At 38.6% G+C, this 27,622-nt stretch overlaps 1 protein-coding gene across 5 annotated transcripts in view; it reads right to left on the minus strand.

Moving 5' to 3' along the window:
* Nucleotides 1-27,622, minus strand: part of KIAA0319L (KIAA0319 like) — a 97,161-nt gene that overhangs the window by 47,602 nt on the left and 21,937 nt on the right. For all 5 annotated transcript variants that reach the window (XM_054571950.1, XM_054571955.1, XM_054571954.1 and 2 more), the window contains exon 3: nt 17,226-17,749. In XM_054571950.1, coding sequence (XP_054427925.1) covers nt 17,226-17,749 — 524 coding nt within the window. The remainder of the gene's footprint in view (nt 1-17,225; nt 17,750-27,622) is intronic.

Genomic DNA, 27,622 nt, shown 5'->3' on the forward strand with positions numbered 1-27,622 from the left:
TAAGTGAAAGTTCTCGTTTTTATTTTCCCGTTTTGAAAATTGTATACATTTCTCTTTTGAAATTCCTTAGCTGTTCCACACTAAAACCATTTTCCTTTAGTTCTCTGAACATACTTTGGAGTTCTTGACAACTAACTCGAACACATGAGTCATCCTGGAGTCAGTTCCTATTGACTGCTTTTTTTCCACTGAGTGTGGCTCACTCTTTCCTGTTCCTCTGCATTTCTAATAATTTTTGCTTGAATACTGGACATTCTATCTAATACATGTAGTGACTAAATTTTACTGTGTTTTCCTTGAAATTGCGTGGGGTACTTTTTTTCCTAGTAGGACAGTAATTTATTTAGACATAAACTAGACTCTGTTTCCCCTGCAATGTGCAGCAACTGATACTCTGTATAATTCTTGCAGCCCCTTTATTAGCCTGGTCCCCTACAGGTCTTCTTGAGTAATCTGATGATTGGCCAAAAATTTGACCATAGATTATACTCAGATTTGGGTGGTGCTTGTTTTCACTGTGCTTTCTTTATTCTGGAGATCACTCCCTAATTTTTGCCTTAGATTCTGTTCTCTGGGCCTCAAATCAGTAAGACTTCAGATTTCTGCCATCTGAGTTACACTTGGTTGGGTATTGCACTCAGTTAAAGAAGCAACAAACTCACAGAGTTCACCTGAAACAGGCTCAGTCTTTCAAAGCCAGGACTCTGCCTCTCTGATTTTTGCCTGCTTTTTCACCCAGGCCCTATGGGATCTCCCCATGTTTAGAGGTTCAGCTAGGAATTTTAGTAGAGTTTATAGTCAGGTTATGGGTTCACCCTCTTACTTTTGAAGGCACCTCCCCTTATATTTCCAGGTAATTTTTCTATCCTAACTCCGTTCTTTGCCACCATAAGAAAGTAAGACTGAGTTTTCCACTGCCACTTTCCTCTGCTGTGAGGGCTGATTAATGCCCTCAGGCAAAAAATTTTAAAAGCTGCAAATTCATAATTCTTATCACATCCAGTAGCTGTTTTTCAAAAGTAAACTCTCCTCCAGCTTCTGCCTGCTTTTGGATCCTTTCCAGTTTCTTTAAATACAATTTTTACATATTTTATAATTATTATCTGTGGGAGGGTTCAGGAGACCACTTTATTCTGCCACTGTTACCAAAAATTCTCCCTGAGAGATGGATTTTAAAATATTAAGGACCTATATTTGTGAAGCTGAAATGCATCCGGGGCTTGATGAAAAGAATTTAAGATGACTCCCATGTTTCTAGCTTGAGTGAGGGACTATCTATAGGCAGTGTCAAAAACTAAGACAGGCTGGCTCTAAGAAAATAACAGGTAGGTTATGTTTAGACATATTGAATCTGAAGTACCTCTGAGAAATTCAAATAGAGACCCCAGAATTGGAATCAAGTTCCCAAAGATAGAAGCCAAAGCCATGGGAATAAATGAGCTTACCCAAGAAGAACATATAAATAAAGGAAACAACTCAAAATGGAATATGCAGGAATACCAATATTTAAGATATGAGCAGATGAAACGACCCACAAAACTGACTAAAAAGGAATAATCGGAGGGAAGGAAAAAAATAGTAAAGTGTTGTAACAAGAAAGAAAGGACCACTGTAACCTGTATGAAATAATGCAGAGAGGTTCAAGCAGATAAGGACTCAAAAAAATACATTATACTGGGCAATTGTGAGGTTACCAGTGACCCCAGCAAGAGCAGGTTGGAAACCAAATTCCACAGGGCTGAGGATTAAATACAAGTGAATGAAGAAAAGCAAGTGTAGACTACCCTTCAAATTTTGGGATGAAAAGAAAGAACAATGTAATAGTAACTAGAAATGCAAGGGGACAAATCAAGGGATACATTTGGAAGGACTGAATTTGAACAATAAGCACGATGTTCTCAGACTGCAAAGACAATGATAGTCTATTACACAAACATTTAGGAGAGCATTTGGGCCCAACTTGGAGAAATTAGTATCAGAGACGGCTTCCTCGAAGAAGTAAAGCCTGGGGTGAGTCTTGAAGAATAAATAGTAGTTAAGCAGGTGAATGTCAAAAAATGAAAATTAAAAAGAAAGACAAGATGATGTATTTAGATTTTCACACCTGAAACCTATATAATTTTATTAACCAATGTCACCGCAATAAATTCAATTAAAAATTAACTTTTTTAAAAGACAAAAATCATGGTGGACTTCTGCTTCCAGTCAGGATGGAATAACAGGTACCAGATTTATCATCCCATCTGCAACAATTCAAAAGCCAGACCAACTATATGAAACAATAGCACTCAAGACACTGACATTAGGGAGTTAAGAAAAGCAATCCTAAGAAATGAAAATGAAATAAGATGATATGATCACCCAGCCAATTGTCAAGAGAAAATTTCTAGGCCACAGCACAGGAAGAGGAAATTTAGGGGAAGATGACAATTTTCCTGAGTTGAAGAGATCCGGGAGAGCGGAGAGCTAGATTGAGACAGAATTCTAAAGTGTGGAGGATCCCCCTAAAGTATTTAACTGAGTATTGATCATCTCATATGTCTGTGGAAATGACAAAGGCCAAAGAACTACCCAAAATGATTACAGAGCACAGTACCCAGAGTTCATATAGGCCAGGAGTAATACCTATTCCAAAATGCCAGGATAAAAACTTCATAATCCCTGGGGCATAAATTAGAATACTAACAATCACAAAAATGTATCATCTTACAGTTCTGTAAAACAAATCTGACACAGATTTCACTGGGCTAAAATTAAAGGGTTGGCAGGATTGTGTTCTTTTCTGGAAGCTTTACGATAGAATTGGTTTCCTTTCCTTTTCAGTTTCTAGGAGCCACTCGCTTTCCTTGGCTCACGATCCCCTTCCTCCATTTTCAAAGCAAGCAACGTTACATCTTTCTGTGCATTTCTTTCAGTTATATCTTTCTCTTTTAAGAACCCTTATGATTCATTTGGGCCTACCTGGAAAATGCAGGATAATCTCCCTATTTTAAGGTCAACTGTTTTAACAACCTTAATTCCATCTGCAAGCCTAATTCCTCTTTGCCGTGTAACATAACATAGTCACAGGTTCCTGGATTAGTAAACTGGCATCCTTGGGGTCAGGGGTGTTATTCTGCTTATCACAACTAAGAAGTCAACCAAAGGCGGTAAGATGGAATTAAAAAAATACCTAATTAATTAAAAGGAAAACATAAAAATACAAAGACCACACGGGACAAACAGAAAATAATACTAAGTTGGTAGATTTGAATCCAATCACATCAATAATCACTCCAATTAATTGGCACAGACTGTCAAACTGAATAAAAAGCAATGCCTGGCTATACGCAGGCTGTAAGAAATCTACTTAAAACATAAAAACACAAATAGGTTAAGGGGAGAATGATGGAAGGATGGAAAAAATATATATATTATGCTAATACATACTAACCAAAAGAAAGCCTGAGTGGCTATATTAATATCAGACAAATCCTGACTGGTGTGACTCAGCTGGTTGGGTACTGTCTCACAAAGAGAAAAGTTGCTGGTTCAATTCCCAGTCAGGGTACATGCCTGGGTTGCAGGTTTGGTCCCCAGTTTGGGCACATACAAGAGGCAACCAAGAGACGTTCTCTCTCACATCGATGTTTCTCTCCCTCTCTTTTTCCCTCCCTTCCCCTCTTTCTTAAAAAAATAAATAAATAAATAAAAATATATCTATATATATATATTTATATATATATTTATATATTCAGACAAAACAGATTTTGGAGCAAAGAATATTACCAGAGATAATGAGGATAATTTTACAATGATAGAGGATCAATTCTTCAAGAGGACATAATAATCCTAAACATGTACACATCTAACAACAGGACTTCAAAGTACATAAAGTGAAAGCTGATCTAACCATAAAGAGAAACATATATCTACAAACAGTGTGATATTTCATTACCTCTCTAAATAACTGATAGAAATTAATAGAAAATAAGTAAGAATATAGAGGATCTGAACAACATGAACCAATTTGACCTAACTGACATTTATAGAACATTTGCCAAACAATAATAGCAGGATACATATTCTTTTCAAGTGCACATGGAACATTTAACAGGACAGACCATATTCTGAGCCATAAAACAGGTCTCAATAAATTTAAAAGGATTCAAGTCATACAATGTTCACTGGCTACAATGGCATTAAATTATCAATCAATAATACACCACCACCTAGGAAATCCTCCCAAATATTTAAAAACTACACAGCATACTTCTAAATAACCCAAATGTCAAAGGAGTAGTCAAAAGGTAAATTTTAAAGCATTTTGAATTGAATGAAACTAAACACAAAATATCAAAATTTGTAAGATATGGCTAAACCAGTATTCAGAGGGAAATTTATAGCACTAAAATGCCTATGTTAGGAAAGAAGGAAGTTTCATATCAATGACTTCAGACTACAACTTAAGAAAGTAGGAAAAAAAAAGAGCAAATAAAATCCAAATTAAGCAGGAGAAATGAGGTAAGTAGAGCAGAAATCAATGAAATAGAAAATAGACAATAGAGAAAAGTGAATGAAACTAAAGACTGTCTTTGAGAAAATCTAGGCAGTCTGAACGTAAAGAGAGAGGAGGAGATGGAAGGATGGAGGGAGAAAGGGAGAACACAAATTACTAATGTCAGAGAGGTCATTACTAATAAGAGAGGTAAGATATTAAAAGGTCAGTAAGGGAATATTGTGAACTTTTATGCCAATAAATTTGACTACTGGGATAAAAAGCACAAATTTCTTGAAAGACACAATCTGTCAAAAAGAGCTATTATAGATAACCTAAATAGCTATATATCTATTATACAACTTGAATTTGGAGTTTAAAACTTCCCTACAATGGCTCTACTAGAGAATTATATTGAACATTAAGTAATAAAAAAAAAACAACTATAGACTAATATCCCTGATGAAACCAGATGCAAAAATTCATAACAAATTTTAGTACATCAAATATAACATTATTAAAAAAGGATAATATATCATGACTAAATGGGGTTTATCCCAGGAATGCAAGGTTGGGTTATCATTGAAAATCAGTCAAATTATTCACCATACTAACACACTAAAAACAAAGACCTATATGAATCTCAATAGATGTAGAAAATGTATTTGACAAAATCCAACATTTATTCCTGACACAAATTCACATCAAACTAGAAATAGAAAGGAACTTTCTCCACCTGATAAAAGACATCTTAAAAAAACCTAAAGCTGCCATCATACTTAATGGTGAAAGACTGATTTCCTCTAAGATCAAATACATGGCAAGGATGTACACTTTTACCACTTCTTTTCCACATGTATTGAAAGTTCTAGCCAGCATGATAGGCAAGAAAATGAAGACATCCATTCTGGAAAAGAAGTAAAATGGTCTGCAGTCACAAACAACATGATTACACATAGGATATCCAATGAAATCTATAAAAACCCTACCATAATGAGAAAGTGAATTAACCAAGGTTTCAGCATACAGGATAAATATATAAAAAGTAATTGTATTTCTAAAGGTTTTATTTATGTTTACAGAGAGGGGAAAGGAGGGAGAAAGGGAGCGAGAGAAACATCAGTGTGCAAGAAATACATTGATTGGCTGCCTCTCACACGCCCCCAAATGGGGACCTGGCCCACAACCCAGGCATGAGCCCTGACTAGGAATTGAACTGGTGACCTTTCAGTCCACAGGACAGTACTCAATCCACAGAGCCACACCAACCAGGGCAAATATAATTGTATTTCTATGCACTAGCAACACATGGAAACTGAATTTTTAAAGTACCAATTATAATACATCAAAAATATGAAATACTTAGGTATAAATCTGACAAAAGAGAAGAAGAGCTGTTCCCTAAAAATTATAATGCATTGCTAACAGAAATTAGAGATGACAAATAAAAGGGAAAATACACTGATCAGTGGACTCACTATTATCATTAGGCTATCAATTCTCCCCAAGTTGATCTACAGCCCCAACATAATCCCAATCAAAATCCAAGAGGGCTTTTAAAAAAGAAATTGACAAGATAAATTCTAAAATTTATATGAAAATATAAAGGACCTAGAATAGACAAAACATTTTTGATAACAAAGTACAAAGTTGTAAGATTTACATTATCCAATTTAAAGGCTTATTACAAAGCTATCAAGACAGTGTAGTGTTGTTGTCAATATAAACAAATAAATCAAGGAACCAGAGTCCAGAAATAGATTCATAAATGGTTAACTAGTTCTCAATAGAAATGAAAAGCAATTCAATGGAAAAAGGGGGGAAAAGTATGATGCTAGCACAATTGGACATTCATATGCTCCTGAAATGTACAAAAAAAGAAAAAAGAAAAAAGCTTAGACCTAAATTTAAAATCTAAAACTGTAACACTTTTAGAAGAAAACTTAAGAGAAAATCTTTCTTTGACACAACACCAAAAGCAAGATCCATTAAAAAAAACTGATAAACTGAATATGATCAAAATTTATATCTGCTCTTCTAAAGACACAGCTAAGAGAATGAAAAGATAAGATACAGGGTGAGAAAAAATATTTGTAAATCACATATCTGATAAATGACATATGCAGTATATGTAACAACCCAACTCTTAAAAGTGGGGGAAAATATGAACATTCTACAAAAAAAAATGGACAGCAAATAAGCACATGAAGAGATATTCATCATTAGTCATTAAGGAAATGCAAATCAAAACCACAATGAGATACTATTTATAGCTATTATTATGGATAATATTAAAAAGACCCACCATGCCAAATGTTGGTGAGGATGCAGAGCAATTAGAACTTTCCTACAATACTAAATGGGAACGTAAAATGGTAAAACTGTCTGCACCTATAATGTGATCCTGCCATCCAACTACCAGACATATAGCCGAGAAGTTAAAGCATATGCTCATAGAGACTTGTACACAAATGTTCCTACCAGCTTTATCTGTAGCCAAAATCTGGAAATAAAAAATCCACCAACAGGTGAGTAAATAAACAAATTTATGAGCTGTCCATACAATGGAATACTATCCAGCAATTAAAAGGAGCTTACTGACATATGCTACAAGAATGATCAGAACATTATGCAAAGCCAGACACAGATGACTACATAGTACATGGCCCCATTTGTAAAAAGTCCAAAAAAGGCAAACCTAAAGAGCCATCAAGTTAGTGGACACCTTGGACTTAGGGTGGGAGTTGGGATGGCACAAAAGTTTTGGGGGTGATAGAAACATTAACAAACTGGACTGTGCTAATGATGTACAACTCTACACATTTACTAAAATCACTAAACTGTATGCTTAAAAGGAGTTTTATGGTACATAAATTATACCTCAATAATGCTGTTAGAGTACATAACATATGGTTCCATTTATTTTTTAATGTTTTATTGATTATACTATTACAGTTGTCCCAATTTTCCCCCATGCCCCACTCCACCTGGTACCTGCCATTCCCCCCAGCATCCCCCGCTGCCTCAGTTCATAGACACGGGTCATTCACCTAAGTTCTTTGGCCACTCCATTTCCTATACTGTTCTTAACATCCCCGTCTATTCTGTGCCTACCAATTGGTTTTTTAAAAATATTTTATTCATTTTTAGAGGAGAGGGAGGGAGAGAGAAAGAGAGGGAGAGAAACACCAATGTGTGAGAGAAACATCAACCAGCTGCCTCTCACAAGCCCACAACCCAGGCATGCAGCCTGACCAGAAATCAAACCAGTGACCTTTCGGTTCACAGGCCAGGGCTCAATCCACTGAGCTACACCAGCCAGGACTGGTACCTACCAATTTGTACTTCTTGATCCCTGCACTATTTCCTCCATCTCCCTCTCCCCCTCCCAACTGATAACCCTCTAAATGATCTCTGTATCTATGATTCTGTTTCTGTTCTGCTTGTGTGCTTAGTTTTTTAGATTTAATTGTTAATAGTTGTGAATTTATTGCCATTTTTAATGTTCACAGTTTTGATCTTTTTCTTAAATAAGTCCCTTTAACATTCCATATAATAATGGCGTGGTGATGATTAACTCCTTTAGCTTTACCTTTTTTGGAAAGCACTTTATCTGCCCTTCAATTCTAAATGATAGCCTTGCTGGACAGAATAATACAGATTATATAGGTCTTTGCTTCTCATCAATTTGAATACTTCTTGCCAGTCCTTTCTAGCCTGCAAAGTTTCTTTTCAGAAATCAGCTGACAATATTATGGGAATTCTTTTGTAGGTAACTCTCTGCTTTTTCTCTTGCTGCTTTTAAGATTCTCTATCTTTAACCTTTGGGATTTTAATTATGATGTGTCTTGGTGTGGTCCTTTTTGGGTCCATCTTGTTTGGCATTCTCTGTGCTTCCTGGACTTAAATATTTGTCTATTTCCTTCACCAAATTAGGGAAGTTTTCTCTCATTACTCTTTCAAATAAGTTTTCAATTTCTTGCTCTTTCCTTTCTTTCTGGCACCCCTATGATATTTGAAGTCAGTATATCTGAAGTTGCCTCAGAGCCTCTTTAGCCTATTGTTGTTTCTTTGGATTCTTTTTTCTTCTTGCTGTTTTAATTGATTTTTCTTCCTTATGTTCCAAATCATTGATTCAATTCTCGCCTTCATTCACTCCACTGTTAGTTCGCTGTATATTTTATTACACTTAGTGTGACCTTCATTTCTGATTTTATGCTGTTGAAGTATCCAAAAAGTACCCTGAACATCCTAATAACCAGGGTTTTGAACTCTGCATCTGATAGATTGCTTATCTCCATTTTGTTTAGTTCTTTTTCTGGAGTTTTGTTCTGTTCTCTCATTTGGGCCATGCTTCTTTGTCTCCGTACTTTGGCAGTCTCCCTGTGTTTGTTTGTACTACGTAGAGCTGCTTTTACTCCCTTAGTAGAGTGGCCTATTGTAGAAAAGTGCACCAGTAAGTTCAACGGGGCAGAGCCTTAGGTAATTGCTAGAGCAGGACAACCCTTGTGACCCAAGTTGATAGGGTCTCTGATAGGGTGTTGCCACTCTCTGGCTCTGTGTGGGGAGGGCTCAGTAAGGGGACAATGCCACTGCCTGGTCTCTGTAGTTTTGTCCAGGAGGAAGTTGTCCCCCAGCCCTCACCTTGATGCCAGACACTTAAGTTTCTCCCCATATGCCACTGGTGCCCTTCCAGCTGCTGCCCCAGCGCTGGAGCTGAGAGGGAATGAGTCTGAAAAGTCCTAAGTCCATGGTGGGCCCTTTAAGAGGAGACTCCTGAGAACCCTGCTGTTTCTTCCACCACTCCAACCCCCACTGGTTTTTATAGCCAGAAGTTATGGGGACTTACCTTCCTGGCACCGGCACCATGGGCCGGGTGTTCTGCTGTGGGGCTGGAATCCCTTGTTCCCAAGGTATCCCTCGTGATTTTTAGCTACTTCCCATGGATGTGGGATCACCCATTCCACATCTCCGTGTCCCTAGCCCTCCTACCCATCTCGATGAATGTGACTTCTTTAGTTCCTTGGTTGTTGGATTTCCGTACAGCTTGATTTTCTGATAATTCTGGGTGATAGCTATTTGTAGTTTAGTTGTAATTTTTGCTGTGGTTGTGTGAGGAGGTGAGTCATGTTTACCTTTGCCTCTATCTTGCCCAGAAGTCCCTGATTCCATTTATTTTTAAATTCTAGGAAATGAATACTAATCTAAAGCAGATCAGAGGTTGCCCAGGGATAAGGGTGGGAAAGAAGGATGAAAAAGGGACAGAAGGAAACTTTTGAAGTAATGAATATCTTTCTTTGTAGTGATGGTTTTATGGGTATATACATATATCAAAGCTAATCATATTGTATATTTTAATTAATTATACTTTAATAAAACTTTTTTAAAAATATGGTATCCACAGAAGAATAAACATTCAAGCATGTTTGGAGTGGAAAGTAGTATAGAGTAATAAAAAAAGCCATTCATGCAACCAAACACATATTTTTAATGACTATACAACATCCATTTTCCCCATCTTAGAGTACTTCCATGTTTTTATTAAACAGCATCACATCATCATGTGTAAAGCTCTAAATAAATTACTGCTTTAGAATAGATTCCCAGAAGTAGGAATAAAAGTATGAATATTTTTAAGTAAGGCAGAGAGATTTTTAAAGAAACAACTTCATTTATTATTTATTATCATTTTTAAAGAAACAGGAAAAGGAAACGTGGAGTAAATTATTTTACTTCAGAAACTATGTCGTAAAAGTGAAATTTTTTAGGGGATGATATAGGGTTGGGGAAACTTTGATGGAATTTTGTTAGGCACTTGATAGAAATCATAAAAACTAACCCAATTCTGAACAAACCATAAGTCATATAATCATGTCCCAAGTATACACATGTGTCTTCTTCACAGAATCTTTATTCAGAATGATAAAAGGCTTCTATTCATGTTTCCTTTCTCCATCTCTCATTTCTCTCTCCCTCCTTCCCCTTGTTTCTTCCTCCTTCCCTCTCACCCCCATTCTGGGACCACCTTCTACAAATCAAGCAAGCCAGACCCAGTTATTAATACCATAATTGCAAATGAACAAAAATCTCTTTATTACAGGCTATTCTGTTTTGAGTAGGAGACTTCAGAGCACACATAGGATGTTGATACTTACCTGGGTCATATCATCACAGTCCAGGGAGAGGCCCTCCCTGGTAAGATACATGCTACCCTGGTGTCTACTTAATAATGAAGAACGATTTGCAAAAATTCTGTTCTCAACACATTTTGATTTGAGACACAATCATATTAAAGTAAAAACTACCACCACTACAAACAGAAATCCTGCTAGGTGAAAGGCAGTGTCTTCCTACATTAGCAAAGACAGTGGGGTATAAAAGGCATATCCCCAACCAATTCTTAGCAACCAAAGGTGGGGCTGGAGAATATGGAAGCGTTTATTTTTGTAATATAGTAACTGTTACAAAGTTATGTCTTCGCAGGTCCCCCTGAAGAAACTAAGACCGACCACCAAAAAAGGGAGAAAGGGGGAAGGGTGAAAGGGGCGTTGTTAACTAAGGATGGCTGTTTTTGAGACTTTTTTACCATGGCTCAAGTTTGGCCAATTAGCAAGGATCTGTTAATGAATTCACACCAAAATCTCATCACCTCTTGCTTTATAAGTTAACTTACAAAGTAGCCAAGAAACATATTTTCAAATTCATTTCACAGAGTAAAACCAGATAAACAGATGAAAGAACCAGAACATTTAGGAGATTAGAAGAGAAAGTGAGCAGCTATGTTGAAAAAATTTTAAAAAGGGCATTATCATTTAGGCACTAATACTTTTAAAAAAGGAAAAAGTACAATAGCTGGAATTTCTGCACCACCCTATGGAAGGCAACAGGCTGTCCAGTTTCCCGTCCATGCAATAAGGCACTCATGTTAGAGTAGCAGGGTGGGGAGGTGCGGCTAGGGGAGTGCTTAATGAGAGTATGCACATAGACAGTACTGGAAGGGCCTAGGTCACTGAGGGGTTAGAAACATATGTAATTTATAAAGGCCAGAGAGAGAGAGCAAGGGGGTCTGGGGCTGAAAAATTTTTGGTATCTGCTGCTCAGATAACTAAGGATGAGAATCTGGGAAAAATTAGGCCTCAAGGGATTCCCAATTTGCCAGGAAATAATAGCCAGAAGAATAAACTCTTGGCAAAAATTTTACAAGCCTAAAGGACGAAAGGAAAAATTTAAAAACCAAAAGAAAGCAACCAAGCAAAAATCCCTGATAAACAAACCAGAACAAAACAAAAGCAGAGAACTGCTTAGGTTTCTGTCCTTGGTTATGCAAGGCTCTTCTCTGTCTCTGCCCACACCCCACGCCTCGATCTCCGGTAAGAGGTAAGCTCTGGCCTTATTAAGAATCAGCACAAGAGTTTTCTTCAGCGAGAAAAGGCTGCAGAGAGGTGTCCAAGGACTTGGCTCATTTATCCACTCAGTCATTTGTTCCACAGAAAGCCACTGCTTTTAGGGGTTGAGATACTGTGATTATTGACTATAAACAGGGAGATGAATGTTAGAGAGAGGAGGATGTCAGTTTTCCTAAAGTCCAACCTTATATATGTAGGGATACCTAATTGGACCTTCATTTCCCGGACTCAAAGAGAATGCTCCTTTTCCTTTCACAAAGCAGGACTGGCAACAATTAATTGCCAGCGGCTGACATGCTTGTACCGCAAACATTCCAGTACCCAATCAACACACCTTTATGGTCCTCCTGCTACTAATTCAGAGATTCATGGCATAGAGCAGATGCAGTAATTAAACTAAGCAACATCAGCTTCTCCTTCTTTCAGTTGAAAAAGGGGTGATAAATCGGTGATACTCCTTTCCACTTTTGGAATTGCAAAATCTCTACCTTGTCTTGTATACAATATACGTATATTTCCCAAAGAACGAAAAATGCTACTGACAACAAAGGCTTTTGCAGTTCTGTAGGCATTTCAGGCAAGACAAGAACAATTTATGATACATTTTCCTCTCTCTTTGGATGCAGAGTTGCCTGACCTACCTTAGTGAAGACAATACAAATTAGAAACTAGTGCTGCTGGCCAGTCATCCCTAATTAGAGGGAGACAATCTGTCCTGTATACATTTCTCTTCCTTTCCCTAGTGGGATAAAGGGAAGTTTGAACTCCAAGTTCCCTCCTATAAGAAATGCCTACCAGTTAACCATTATGAATGTACACGGTGATCCTACCACCCTTCCAAAGTTCTCCGTGGCCTTCCTAAGCATAGCATACAAAGTCATATAAATTGTCTGGATCTGAAGACTTCACCATTTTTTAGCAATGCTTGTAGTTCTCAACGTGTTAATGTCAAACTATATAATGCCTCTGTGCACAAAGGCCCATTCCCACTCTTGGGGCTTATAATGCAAGTTCGATTCCCACCCCACAACCAACATCCAACCATTATCCATGTTACACCATAAAATCTGAGATCCTATTCACTAACAGCAGTTTATTGCCTCTGCCCACTGCTGGTGAACAAGAAGAAGAAAACTTCCCAGCCAATACACCATCTTCCTTCCAGCATATACCTGAAGTCTGTGAGGTATGAGATTGCATTCTCACCATCTTCCAGGAGATTGTCGGGCCTAAATCTACCATATTTCTCATTTTACTCATCTATTTCTATTTTTATTGATCATAATTACCCTCTAGTGTGCTGACTGTGCTGGTCCCTCCCAACTCTGTGTTCAGTGAATTCACGTTGGTAGCCTGAAATGGGTTATGGCGGTAGTATTTACACTATGAAATTGGCTAAGTCTACAATTCAGGACTTGTTTTTGTTTTCCACGGGAAAACCAGTTGTTAAACATGTACCACGCTAAACTGTTATGCCTATAATCATCTATGCTTCCTTTCCTGTGAGACCAAACCTCCTTTTCTTTGAACTGAATTTCCTTGGAATTTCACTCCATGATCAAAGAGTCATTTATATGCTCAGTCATTTCATGTTTTGTTCCTTATACCTCCTGCAGGACAGGCTACATAATTTGCAGGATCTGGTGCAAAATGAAAATGTAGGATCCCTTGTTCAAAAATTACTAAGAATTTCAAGACAGTAACAATAAAGCATTAAACCAAAAACAGGGCCTTTCTAAGTGTGAAGACTTGTACCACCACACAGGTCACCTGTCCATAATCTAGTCCCTGACCACTTATTCTAGGACTGAAGGTGGGTTGCTATTTTATCTGCCTCCCTTTCCAATGCTCTTTGCATACCATTACTCTTCTATCTTCATTGTAAAAACCTCTTCTCCTTGGTCGTCTCGCTGTGCACTACAGCTTCTACTCTCAGCATAGCTGTCATCTCCCAACGTATTAGTTACTGCTCCTACTGTACTGATGTCAAAATCTGGCTGTCAAAATTCTTCACCCCAAGTCCTTGCCTAGCTAAAAAAAAACAGACTCTGGATAGAATCGGACTGCCTGGTTCAAGTATTGATACTACCATATACTAGCTATGTTACCTTGGCCATGCTCTTTACTCTTTCTTTTCCTGAGCTTCCTCATTTATAAAACAGAGATGAAAACAGCACTTCACAGTATTTGTTGTATGGATTAAAAAGAGTTAATACATGTAAAAGGTTCAGAAGGGTACCCGGCACATAGTAAGTGCTCACTCAGTAAATATTAGCTGTTGCTGCTATTATCATCACCATTGTTAGAGTCTATCTCAATGTCCACATGGGTAACTCATTTTAACATGTTCTTTGAGCTCCCTGTTGATAGTAAATTTCTTCTCCACTCTACCTCAGCAACCCTCTTCCACAGCTCCATCTTAAATCCTATAATCACCAGCGCTTCTTCACCTCCAAAAACTTAATTCCAAAAATCCCTGACTACTTCCTCCTCTCTTTCCAGGACTCACATTTACCTGTGTCCCATATTTCTGCTTCCTATCAGCAAAACCTCTGAATATCAAATCTCCTCTATCATATCTGTCTGCCCCTCCTATCTTTACCTCTTTTCCTATCTTCTTACACTCTCTCTCTCATCCACTGTCGACAACAACTTCAATTTCCATGCCCCAACTTCCTTTTATACAAGATTGGCAAAGTTTCAATCTTGGATGAATCAAACTATCAGCCTTTTCTTGACAGGGCTGCTAAGAGGAAAAACATACAACTCTAAAGATCAGTACCACTCTTGTAAATTCACGGGCTCCATCATCAGTGCTGCCTAGAATTTTTCTATTTCCCTACCTAGTCTGCCCTCTCCTACCCTTCACACAGAAATGGCTATTTCAGACCTGTACCACTCTCTCTAAACCTCTGCTTTTCTTGCCTCTACCCACCTATCCCCACTCCAGCTACTTTTGCTTCTACCTCCAGTAATTCAGGCATGAAGATAGTTATTTCTATCCCACTTCAGAAAAAAACAGGACAATATTAGAACTACCACAATGTCCTCTACCAAGTCTCAAAACCCTCTTTAGCTACACCTATATGCACCCACTTTTTCCTTCCTATCACAATGAAGGAGATGCCTCTCCTCCTGCCTAAAGTTAATCTTCTGCTCCATTTCTGGATTCTAACACACCTGTCCTAGAAGGCAATGGTTCTCAAAATATGGCTCTCAGACCAGTGGCATCATCATTCTCCAGGAACTTGTTACAAATGCAATTCCCAGGCTCTGCTATAGACCTACTAAATCACGAGTGCCTGAGTTGGGGCCCAGAAATGCTTTAACAAGGCCTCCAGGTGATTCTGATATATGCTAAAGAACCACCGCTCTGAGGGATCTGTTGTTTACCCTCTTTCCAGTACCTTCAACCCCCATCTTTAATGCAATGGTTCCCTTGCCTGAAGAGCCTCCTATGTGACTGCTCCATGTACATTCTTGCCCTCCTTCAGTCTATTCACCACACAGCAGCACATCTCGTCATGTCACCCCTGCCTACATAAAGACCGACCCTTTAAGAAGGCCGCAAGGCTCTGCACGCCCCTCGGGCGCCTCTTCTTTGACCACCGGCTCTCTTCTTCTGTTTACCCAACAAGACCAGTGTCTCTCAACGTCTTTTTTTTTTATTTTCAACTTCTTGATCTTGCCACCTGGCAAACTTTGAAATCGTTATTCTCTCTGCCTAAAATACTCTTGGCCTGTTTCTTTCCCTAACTCCTGCTTCTACTTCAAGTCTTGGATTAAACTTTCCTTCCTTAGGGTAGCCTAACCTTACCCCTGAGTCTCAGGCTCCTACTAGATGCTCTCTAGAACTCTGCACTTATCCTTTCACAACCTGCAACAAACTTATAATTACTTAATTATTATAAATGTAATATCTGTTTTCCTTGCCAGAGTGTAACTCTATTAGGGGAGAAGTCATGTTTATCTTATTTACTATAATATTCCTACTGCCTTAGTGTATATAGTACTTTGTACTAATAAATGTGCAATCAGTATTTGCTGACTGACTGAGCCTTTGCATACATAGTGCCTCTGTCCAGAATGTTTTTTACTACTTTTAATCCCTTAGTAAAATCCTACTCATCCTTTGAGAAATAAGTTAAATATCTCCGTAAAATCTTCCTCTGTGTGATCCTGTTGTGTTGTGTACATAACTCTATTAATGCAATAATTATACACTACTATAAAATCTATCTTCATATCTGAGCCTTCACTAGACTGTAAATAAACTCCCTGAGGGTATAGATCATGTGTTGTTTACCTATATATCTCTAGTGCTTATAAAAGTGCCTGACATTGGTAATAAGTGTCTATAAATGTTTATGGGCATGTTAAGCCTAAGACTATACCTCTAATATTGCACTGACAGGTTTTTTTCTTAATATTAAATCTGGGTTCTAATTCTAGGTTTGCTACTCACAAGCTGCATGGTCAAACTGTTTAACCTCTTTAGGCCTCAGTTTCCTCATTAGTAAAACAGGACTAATAACACCTACTTGGAAATATTGCTATGAAAATTAAACAAAATGACATAGTAAAATGATTAGCACACACAATGCCTGGCATACAGTACTGCCTCCCCACTCTGGCTTCAACTTGATAGAGACAACCAGGACAAAACAAATACAAAAATAAATCACAGCAATCAAGGAAGACTGAGCATAGAGTGAGTCATTCCTTTTAATCATTTGCCAGGAAGAATAACAATGAAGAAAAATAAGCGGAATAAACTCGGCTGGTGGTATCTCCCTTGGCATACAAAGCTTGGTGAAAATTCACCCTAAAGACCTCTTGGCTAATGGCTATATCCCGGCTCCCTAGCCTAGCAGGTAAGGTATTAATCTGTGGTACCAACCACGGTTACTTCAGACTGGAATAGAAACTACCTCATAAGGAATGTGTTTATAGGCGGAGATGGGGGAGGGGGAGAGAAGAACTCGACTGCAACCACATCAGTCAAGTGTTTTGCAATCTGGCAGAAATCACTGCAGAATCGTTGGTGGAAACTAACACCTACACAATGGCACTTACCTGTAGCCAAGAACCAGCTTAGACTAGATAATGAGCAGCTTTCTGCTTTTACCAAACAATGGTCAGACTTGTATGGAATGAACATCACTAAGGTCAAATTATACTTGTTTATCTGGGAAGCCCCCACGAAGGTGACACTAAGCAGCTTTATACATACACTCCTCAGCCCAGGAGCGCTGCCCACCAGCACCAGCTTCATTGCCTAGGTGTGCCAAATGTAAAAGCAGACTTAAGGGATTCTCTGCTCCTACTCATAATATGCTTACCTCTTCAGAGCCACTGGTATTCAGATGACCTAGTTCCTTGGAGTCATTCACTTCAGAATGCTGTGTCACTGCAGGTGTAACTTCATCGAGAATGTCTCTCTTCTGAAGCTTCCTGATTAAGCTCTGCTGGTTACTGAAAGATACAGTGGGTCGGAGTGGAGCTCTGAGGGGGCTCTGCCTCCTCTCAGATGCCCTGCTCCAACCTATCCCCAGAATATGAGCTGCATCCTCTTCAGGTGTAAAGCCTAAATCATCTGCAGTTTGGAATTTTTTTAGAAACACCAGCATGGAATTAGAAGACTCTGTCCTAAAAGCCTGGCAGCTCTGGGGCCTGCTGCAGTCAGCCTGAATGCACATCCCCTCTAACCACCAAAGGGCATGGCAGGCAGAGTCCTGGCAGCAGGCATCCCAACATGACTGGAGAGAAGGGGTTCCTTCAAGAAGATGGAGGTGATTTTCTCCCCCAGATCTCAGGCCAATTCCAAATTGTGTCTTCACCTGCTCGCACCTGCTCTCACTGGCATCTAAAAACAAAGAATGAAAATATTTTAAGATGAAATAAAAACAGAGACTACTGTTCTGTAAAGAACCTTGAACACCAACATTTGAGGCTATTTTGAAGACTGATTTTTAAGAGGGTGGGAAAGCTACCTAGTAAGAGGAACAGAAGAAGCAAAAGAGAATGTTTTTAGCTCAAGATATTTTAGCTTATAGAGCACTGCCCCACCTTCAGGGCTGGTTCCCCTCTCAGCGAGTCCTTTTCATGTAGAACTCTATCTAGTTCATGAATCAGGGGGAAAAAAACACACAAACACACAATCAAAAGAGCTATTCTGGTGGCAGCATATGCAGGGAAGGGGGCAGGGTCCCACCACTTGATCTCTCACTCCCCTCTAAGGCATTTCTCAGGAACAGTGTGAGGACTATGGGACCAGAAGAACAGAGAGCTGAACAAACTTGAGTACTTCCCCCACTGAACTGGCAGCAACACAAACAAAATGCTTGATCTTTAGCAGGTTACAGGTTATCACGTTCTAATCAAGTGTTTGCCAGAGTCAGGTGGTTTTGCATATCATGGTATCAGCCAGACCAGGATTTTCATTTGCTAGAATGAACTTCTTAATGACAAGGATGTCATAATAGGGAAAACAGTGACCTACTATGGTTAACCTAGATAACATGGTCCAAACTTCTGGCTAATGTTGCTAACGGAGAAACTTTTGGGCTGTAGAATTACTGCAGGCATGGCACTGACTTTCACTTCCGCATTCTTAGATGCAGTAAAGTCAAAGCATGCTCTAAATGAAAGTTGTTATACAGAGTTCATTTTAAGGTCTTAGTTATATAGGTGTCTGTAACCAACTATGGTCAGGGTTATATAGAGCCAGAACCAGGGGGAGGCAAGAGAGGTGCCTCAGCACAAAATTTAAAGAGGTGCTCACTCTCAGAGTCATGAAGTGCAAGGCTGGTTTACCCAACCCTTGAGAATGATTATCTCCTTAAATTTAGTGCCATATGTGCCTCTTTCTTCACCCTAGCCCTGGCCCTGTGGTTATAACAAAGTATATTTTAGAATTTCATACAGAAAATATGCAGAAGAATCAAAGTATTAAAGATGGATAATAATGTCTGCATGTACACATAACTGGAAAAGGGCTACGATTAGCTAAAGCAACAAGCTGATAATCATCCAAAGCCAACCTGACTCCCGGGAAATACCTACTAAATGTCCAAAAGACTAAATGTGGACACAAGTCAACTGAGAGATAAGAGGAAAACAAAGGCAGGCTTCTGGATCACTGAGTTGAGCAAGCACTAGCAAAGCCAACCTGCCATTGTTCTTTAAAAGAAAAGAGACATGCATTGGCACCAACTTAACACCAGGCAAGGCATAAAAAACAGAACTTCCTTAAGAAATAAATGAAGAAATAACAACTAGGAAAAAAAATAAGCTACCAAGAGCAACAGAATTCTCATTTCCTCATCCATCTTCCCACACAGTAACCAATGATATGAATCTTGGTAACAGCTGAGTGTACAGACTTTGTTGAAATCAATAAATTGTTCAGTAAGTGCTATATTACCTTTATATCAACTTTTCATTACTCTTCTCAGAAAAGTTCATATTTAACAATGAAGAGGTCCATAAAAATGAAAATAACTCATAACTTCTCTGTAAGCCACTATTTTATTTCATTTTTTAAAATATACTGTGACCCCCACTTCTACTCTTGAGGGAGAAATTGCCGGAGGATTTCCCTTCCCACTATGAGCAGCTAGAAAACCAGACCAAATATATGATACAACTGTTTTTAGACAATGAACTACAGGTAGCCCAGGCCTGTGATCTCAAAGAAAAAGGAAACAAACAAGGTGTGCCCTGTAACCACCATGGCTTTCCATATAGGAGCAAGCTCCAAACTGTGGCACAGGGAAGGAGATCCCAAGCCCAAAAGGGAAGTCCTGCTGAGGAAAGAGAGTTCAAGGTGACTGTGATAGAATTTTGGAGCAAACTACCAGAAAGGAGAAAGCCCCTCAGAGAAAGAGCTCCAGACATCTGGATAATGGTCCCCTTCAGTCCTTGACTGAATTACTAATTTATGCCAAGTATAGGTTGAAAGTACATGAAGGAAATTAGAAAATATTTTGAACTGAATAAAAATTAAAACAAAACATTAAAATTTATGGGATGCAGTTAAAACAATGTTTAGAGGGACATTTATAGGTTTAAATGTTTATCTTAGAAAAGAAGTCTAAAGTCAATAATCTAGAGAGACATACAGGGAGAAATGCCGTGTGATGACAGAGGCAGAGATTGGAGTGAATCAGCTGCAAGCCACAGGAGGCCAAGGACTGACATGACCACAAGAAGCTAGGAGGAGTCAAGGGAGTATTCTACCTAGAGTCTCAGAAGACCAACCCTGCCATCACCTTGATTTTGGACTTCCAGCCTCCAGAACTATTATTGGCTTATGCAAGATTCTTTGCCCTTGCCTGTAAGAACAGTTCAGGAGCAAAGGGCACAGCCCTGGGTGACGGTACAAGAAGTTCTGCCAGGTATCTATGCAGTCCAGGAGTACTGGTTTGACACAAAGATGTCAGACCAAAGCAAAATACTTCTGAAGGATCTGCTCTGGAAGAGCGAACAGAAAGTGTCATGTTTGATACTGGTCTGGATTGGGAGGACTGAAGCTTCACAGAGGAAAAACACTATAATTTGGGGAAAGTCTTCAAATATAATTCCTCCTTTATTAGCCATGAGAGAAATCATACTGGTGAGAAATCCCATAAATGTAAAGAATGTGGGATAGTCTGTATGAGTAGCTCATTTCTTTTAAATCATAAAATTCACATCAACAAGCAATCTTATAGAGAGGTGGGAAGTTTCTCAAAAAGCACTCAACAATTACTAATCATCACAGAATTCACTCTGGAGAGAAACAACACTCAATGAATGGACAAAATCTTTCAGAAAAAAACTGTATCCTTTCTGAAAAAATAGTGAAGGAAAACTTCCCCAGTCTGTTGAAGGAAATAGACTTTCAGAAAGTCCAGGAAGCTCAGAGAATCCCAAAGAAATTGGACCCAAGAAGGAACACACCAAGACACATCATAATTACATTATCCAAGGTTAAAGATAAGGAGAGAATCTTAAAAGCAGCAAGAGAAAAGGAGACAGTTACCTACAAAGGAGTTCCCATAAGACTATCAGCTGATTTCTCAAAAGAAACCTTGCAGCCAAGAAAGGGCTGGAAAGAAGTATACAAAGTCATGAAACACAAGGACCTACATCCAAGATTACTCTATCCAGCAAAATTTAGAATTGAATGGCACATAAAGTGCTTCCCAGATAAGGTCAAGTTAAAGGAGTTCATCATCTCCAAGCCCTTATTATAGGAAATGTGAAAGGGACTTATCTAAGAAAAATAAGAATATCTAAACTATGAACAGTAAAATGACAACAAACTTACAACTATCAACAACTGAACCTAAAGAAAACAAAAACAAACTAAGCAAACAACTAGAACAGGAAAAGAATCACAGAAATGGAGATCACAGGGACGGTTATCAGCTGAGAGGGGTGGGGAGAGAATGGGGGGAAAGGTATAGGGACTAAGAAGCATAATTGGTAGGCACAAAATAGACAGGGAGAGGTTAACAATAGTATAGGAAATGGAGAAGCCAAAAAACTTATATGTACGACCCATGGACATGAACTAAGGGGGGAGAATGCTGATGGGAGTGGAGTACAGGGGAGAGGATAAAGGGGAGGGAAAAATGGGACAACTGTAAACATAATCAATAAAATATACTTAAAAAAAACTGTATCCTTTTAGGTCATCACAGAACTCATAGCAGTTAGAAACTCTACAAATGTGAAGACTGCAGGAAAGCCTTTGCTCATAAGGCAACCCTTAATCATTATAAGAGAATACATAGTGGAGAAAAGCCTTTTTAAAAATTTTTTTGGAAGATTTTATTTATTAATTTTTTTTAGAGAGAGAGGAAGGGAGGGAGAAAGAGAGGGAGAGAAACATCAATGTGTGAGGGAAGCATCAATTGGTTGCCTCTTGCAAGCCCCCAAGCAGGGTCCTAGCCAGCAACCCAGGCCTGTGTCCTGACCCTGAATCGAATCTGAGACCTTTTAGTTTGTGGGAACCCACTGAGCCACACCGGTCAGGGCAGCAAAGCCTTTTAAAAGTATGAATTTGGAAAAGCTTTTAGGGATAATGCAACTGTGTTGGAACATCAGAAAATCCATGCTAGTATAATGAATGTGAAAAAGCCTTTAGGAAGAGCTCAACTCTTTTTTTTTTTTCTTTTTCAATTTTAAGATAGCATGGGTTTAATCAGTGTTTCAGTGTGGAATTACTTTAAAAGTTTTTTGTTGTTGTTGTTGTTTTTTAATTAAAGCTAGTTGGCCTCCAGTGGCACTGGAAATGTAAGAAAAGGATCTTGTAAATGTTGAGAAATGGGCTAAGGCTGTAGCATGAAGATACCGCAGCTCAGATCTTAAGAGTCCAGTACAGACACTCCTGGGGGGAAAAGCGGTGTTTAATGAGACACAAATAGAAAGAGGCAGGACTGATTTAAAAATATAACCCCCACACCTTGAGGCATACAGGTGGGTAGGTGGACTGGATTGGAGGTAGGAGCTCTTTCATCAGGCCCTTTAGGAAGAGCTCAACTCTTAACAGCATTAAAGAATGCGTACAGGAGACAAACCCTACCACTATGGTAAATGTGGAAAATCTCTCAGGGATATGTCCTTTGCTGGACATCGGAAAATTCATAATGGAAATAAACCCTATTGGTGTAATGACAGTGGGAAGGCCTTTATGAAGAACTCAATTCTTATTGGGCATCTGAGAATTCATACTGGACAAAAACCCTATCACTGTAAGAAACGTGGGAAAGCCTTCAGATACAGCTCAAGCCTTGTTGAATATCAGAGAATTCATACTAGAGAAAAACCTTATGAATGTAACTAATGTGGGAAGATGTTTTCCCAAAGTTCAGCTCTTAGCAGCATAAGAAATTCACAACAAAGAAGGGGCCACTCATTGTAGTTAGTGTGGTAAACTATAGAGAAGTAGTTTATTCCTTCTGAGCATCAAAGAGGAGACATTAAATAAATTACACATTTATCAAAAATATTCTGTGTACCTCTATCCTGGAGAACATCTCACTCTTAAGGATTTCATTATAGTATAGTTTGTACTGGTGAAGTATGTGAAGAACCTCAATGTCTATCAATATAGAAACAGTTACTAAAGAATAGTATGTGCAATTGAAAACAATGATGTAGTATCTATCTATATACAAGGTGAGGCAAAAGTAGGTATATGGTTGTGAATAAACAAAACAGTTTATTCTTGTATTATATGTTAATTATTGTATTACTTGCCATATGAACTGTAAACCTACTTTTGCCCCTGTACAGCCATAGAAACATTTCCAGAATGCCTTGTTAAGTTGAAAAAGTTGCAGAAAATCTATATATTATGATCTTATATTTTTAAGTGAAGCTTTTTTGTTTGTACGTATATATTATATGCATTCAAAGGATCTGGAAAAATAAAAACCAAACTTTAACAGCAAAAATTAAAAAATCAATGATCTATACTTTCATCATAAAAGCTAGAAAAGGGTAAATTATACCCAAAATAAGTAGAGATAAGATAAAGATAAAAGTAATCACTAAAACAGAAAGCAAACAAAGAAAAACAGAGAACATCAAAGAAACAAAAAAATGGTTGTTTGATAAAGCTCTAGTCAGAATGATGACAGAAAAAATGAGAGATGTCATAAATTATCAGTATCAGATATGAAAGAAGGGATATCACTACTGATTCAGTAAACCAGGGGCAGCAGACTGTGGCCCATCTGGAATTGTCCATATGCTGCCTCTTATTGCAAACAAAATTTTATTAGAACACGGTCACACTAATTTATTTATGTATTGTTTATGGCTCCTTTTGCTTTCAGATGGCAGAGTTAAGTAGCTGTAACAGAGTTATCTGAAGACTGGCAAAACCTAAAATATTTACTATCTGGCCCTTTAAGAAAGTTTGACAATCCCTGATCTAAGAGAATGTACTTTTTTTAAAAAATACTTTATTTATTTTTAGAGAGAGGAAGGGAGGGAGAAAAAGAGGGAGAGAAACATCAATGTGTGGTTGCCTCTCGCACACTCTCTACCAGGGACCTGGCCTGCAGCCCAGGCATGTGCCCTGGCTGGGAATTGAACTGGTGACCCTTTGGTTCGCAGGCCAGCACTCAATCCACTGAGTCACACCAGCCAGGGCTAAGAGAATGTACTTTTGTTTGACTTACTATTAACTATTGAATAAAGCCTCAGTTTACATGCTAATAGAAGATTAATAAGTTGCAAATTATTTTGATTTTTATAGAGATGAAAATGATTTCTTTTGGTATAATGGATAACCTCTAAGGTTTAATTAATAAGGCACCCTTATTTCCCACCTAGATATTATCCTTATCTCCTTATTCATTCATCCTTTCAACAAATATTACTGAGCATCTGTTTCATGCTAGTCATTGCTTTGTGCCCAGACTGAAATTGAAACCACAAACCTTTTGGTGCACAGGACAATGCTCTAACCAGCTGAGCCACCCAGTCAGGACAAGAGCATTTTTGAAAAATACATAGCCAGAGAAGGTGATCCAAACCAGCTGTTGAAGGAAAAGCTATTGATTCAAAATGAATTTCCCAGTTTACTGAAAGGTCCAAGCACCCTAGAGGACCTCTTTAAAGAACTGGACAAGAATGGAGAGAGAAGAGTTAGTTTTGAAGAATGCCAGAGGTTACTGAAAAAAATATCCCAGTGAGAGAAAAAACAAAAGGATATCTTTTCGCTCATCAACAGAAGAGTACCTGGGAAGTGGCCATATTCTGCACGGAGTCCCCAATGTCTCTGTTTAATTCTTTCCTATTATAATGGTCTGGCAGTGATATCCAATTATTGCTAATAAAGAAAGTCTTAGACATGCAACAACAACAACAAAAGAATGCACAGTCAGGAAACCAGGCAGCCAGGTATCACATAGGTCAATCATACTGAAGATATTCTGACTGATGACAAGACTTATAGATGAGGGCCATTTGTCATCATAAACAAGGGAGGTGAATGACAGTTGGCAGATGAGTAATGATTAGTGGTATAAACCTCAAAGAGCAGAAGTTTTTACATGAAAGTGGAGGAGTACTGTTCAAGAAGTGACAGTGAGGAGTAATAAGAGCATCAGATCCACCTCCAAACTCATACGTACATGGAATGAGCAACCATTGCCTGCAGGCTAGAGGGAAAAACAGTCTTTCTCCAAGAAAAAGCCAGGTCTCAGAACATTCCTCTCTCTCATGTCTCCACTAACAAGTCTGAGTATAAAGGGGATTTAGTAATTCTGTAGATTCTTGTCACAGTGAAAAAGTTGGGGAGGTAGAGGTGGTGAGAGTGAGTTGAAAAGCACAAAGTTATATATGCAATGCTTTGTATACAATGTATAACAGCAATGTCAAACCAGACTCCCACAAATCATAATGGTTAAAGCACTTTATTGAGAGAAAAAAAGGGAGGATGGGAAAATATGGTGAGGAACTGATGGCATGACTGCTGCCTATCCATCTGCGTATAAAATGGTGAAAGTCTGGAGGCAAATCATGGTGGATGTCTTAACAATGGTTTGGGGGGAACAGATTTAGAATTAGGGAAAATGGTCAATGGGATTTATGGGGATTACAAGGTCGAAGGGAAGGTAGCAAAAAATTCCAATTCCCTGGCTGTTGCTAATAGCTCTAGTTAAATCCAGATCTCTGAAAGAGGAGAAGATAAAGCTGGGAGCTACAAGACTGATTTGTCCTTCACAAGCCTTCTGCTTCCACAGCTCCTGAAGAATGTCACAAAAGCTATACAAATATCTGGTAGTATATGTATAAAAGAAACATTTCATAACCCAAACACTCTTTGCTTTATGAGGTGACCTAGAAGCCTCAGTTTAGAGATCTCACCCATTACTCTGGCTGGAGAGAACATGCTCAATGAGAAAAGAAAACCTGGGGGAGTCATAAGGATGTTCCAGACTCTCCCACTTCATTTGTATCTCTTAAAAAAAAATTTTAAAAAAATATTTATTTACTTTCAGAGAGAGGGGAAGGGAAGGAAAGAAACATCTATGTGCAAAAGATACATCTACTGATTGCCTCTCACATGCCCCCAAACAGGGATCTGGCCTGCAACCCAGGCATATGCCCAGACTAGGAATCAAACCAGTGACCTTTCACTCCACAGGCCAGCACTCAATCCACTGAGCCACACCAGCCAGGGCTCAATTTTACCTCTTGATTGCTATATTGTTAAAAATTATTGCTAGTCCTGACTGGCGTGGCTTGGTTGGGTTCAATTCACAGTCAGGGCACGTGCCTAGGTTGCAGGTTCAGGAGCAAGTCAAGGAGCAGTCAAGGAGCAAACATCTGAGAAACCAGCTGATGTTTTTCTCTCACATCAATGTTTCTCTACCTCTCTTTCATCCTCCCTTCCCCTATCTCTAAAAAATAAATTACAAATTTTTTTAAATTATTACTAAAATTTAGTTATAGGCAAGGTCTTTAATTCAGGTGAATCTTATCTGACAATTTTAATCCTTTGTCTTAGGTCAAGTGAATAGAGCCTGAGAGGAAAAATGGTCAGAAGCACTTATTGACCAGGTGTAAAAGACCTGTGAGTTCTGGGGGAGGTTAGCTGTCTACAATGTTGCTAAGAAAATTAATCCCAATAGTTGACAATAAGGGAAGAAAGTACTGTGATCTCTTGGTTCATATGTTTAGTAAGTGGGATTTTGACTGAGTTATTTTTATTAAATATTATTTAATGTTTGCTCTACTATGTATTCAATAATAAAAATATCAGGGAAAAAAACAGTTCTTTTTCCATCCATTCAGTGGATCATAGTTCTTCCTTTTAGATAGTTAAAAGATGGTTAACTGTCTTAAATAGTTAAAAGACATAATGACATGTATTCCAGTTTCAGCTCTAGATTAGGTCCATCATTTACAAGTACTTTAACCTTTGGAAAGTAATTTAAGCTTTCCAAGATTTAATATTCATTGCTTTCATTGTTGTTACTCTTGAGAAAGGAGTTCACCAGAGGAGGAAGCAGGGAATCATTCACAGAGTCAATATTGGATTCTAGATGTAACTTGGATAAAAGGTAAGATGAAAATAAGCTCCAATTTTAGATCAGTTCCTCTCCCTCACCACATCACCACAGTCTGACTCTGTTCCCAGGACCTAAAAAAAAAGCAATATTAAATCCTTATAAAAAGGGGCTTACAGTTGGTCGTTAAAAAAAACCTGTGGGAAAGTCTAGAACTTGCTGTTGGTAGGAGCATCTACAATAGAAAGCTTACCAGGTTGAGAACAGGAGACAGAGCCATTCCCTTTCCTTTTAAAACCAGGGCCAAGCAGGAACTATAGTGAGACAGGACAGTAAGAAGCTAGGAAAATTCCTTGGCAAGCAGAAGAGGGAAACTGAGACAAACAGCTGAACACAATGCCCAAGCAATTTACGGCCAGATAGGAAAGGTCACCTCCCTAGAGAGAACATCTGCGCTTCAGCTGTATTTCAGCCCCTGGACCAGAAAAGCAGCAAAGCCAGGTGGGTATCACCCAGACCAATAGCAATGACTAATGACCCTAATGACCCCCTGGCACTGACCAATCAGTGGAGAACATAAGACCAGATCTCTAAAAGCCCACCCCTCGAAAACTAATGAATATTCTGCTAAAACCCTCCCGCTAAGATTCCCACCAGCAAGAGAGAGATAAAAGCCTCAAGACAAAAGACCCTGCCTGTGCGCCCTGCCCCTCTGGGGAGCA

This window comes from Pteronotus mesoamericanus, unplaced genomic scaffold (assembly GCF_021234165.1).
Source record: "Pteronotus mesoamericanus isolate MK-2021 breed Mesoamerican mustached bat unplaced genomic scaffold, CSHL_Meso_final contig_221, whole genome shotgun sequence".
NCBI lineage: Eukaryota > Metazoa > Chordata > Mammalia > Chiroptera > Mormoopidae > Pteronotus > Pteronotus mesoamericanus.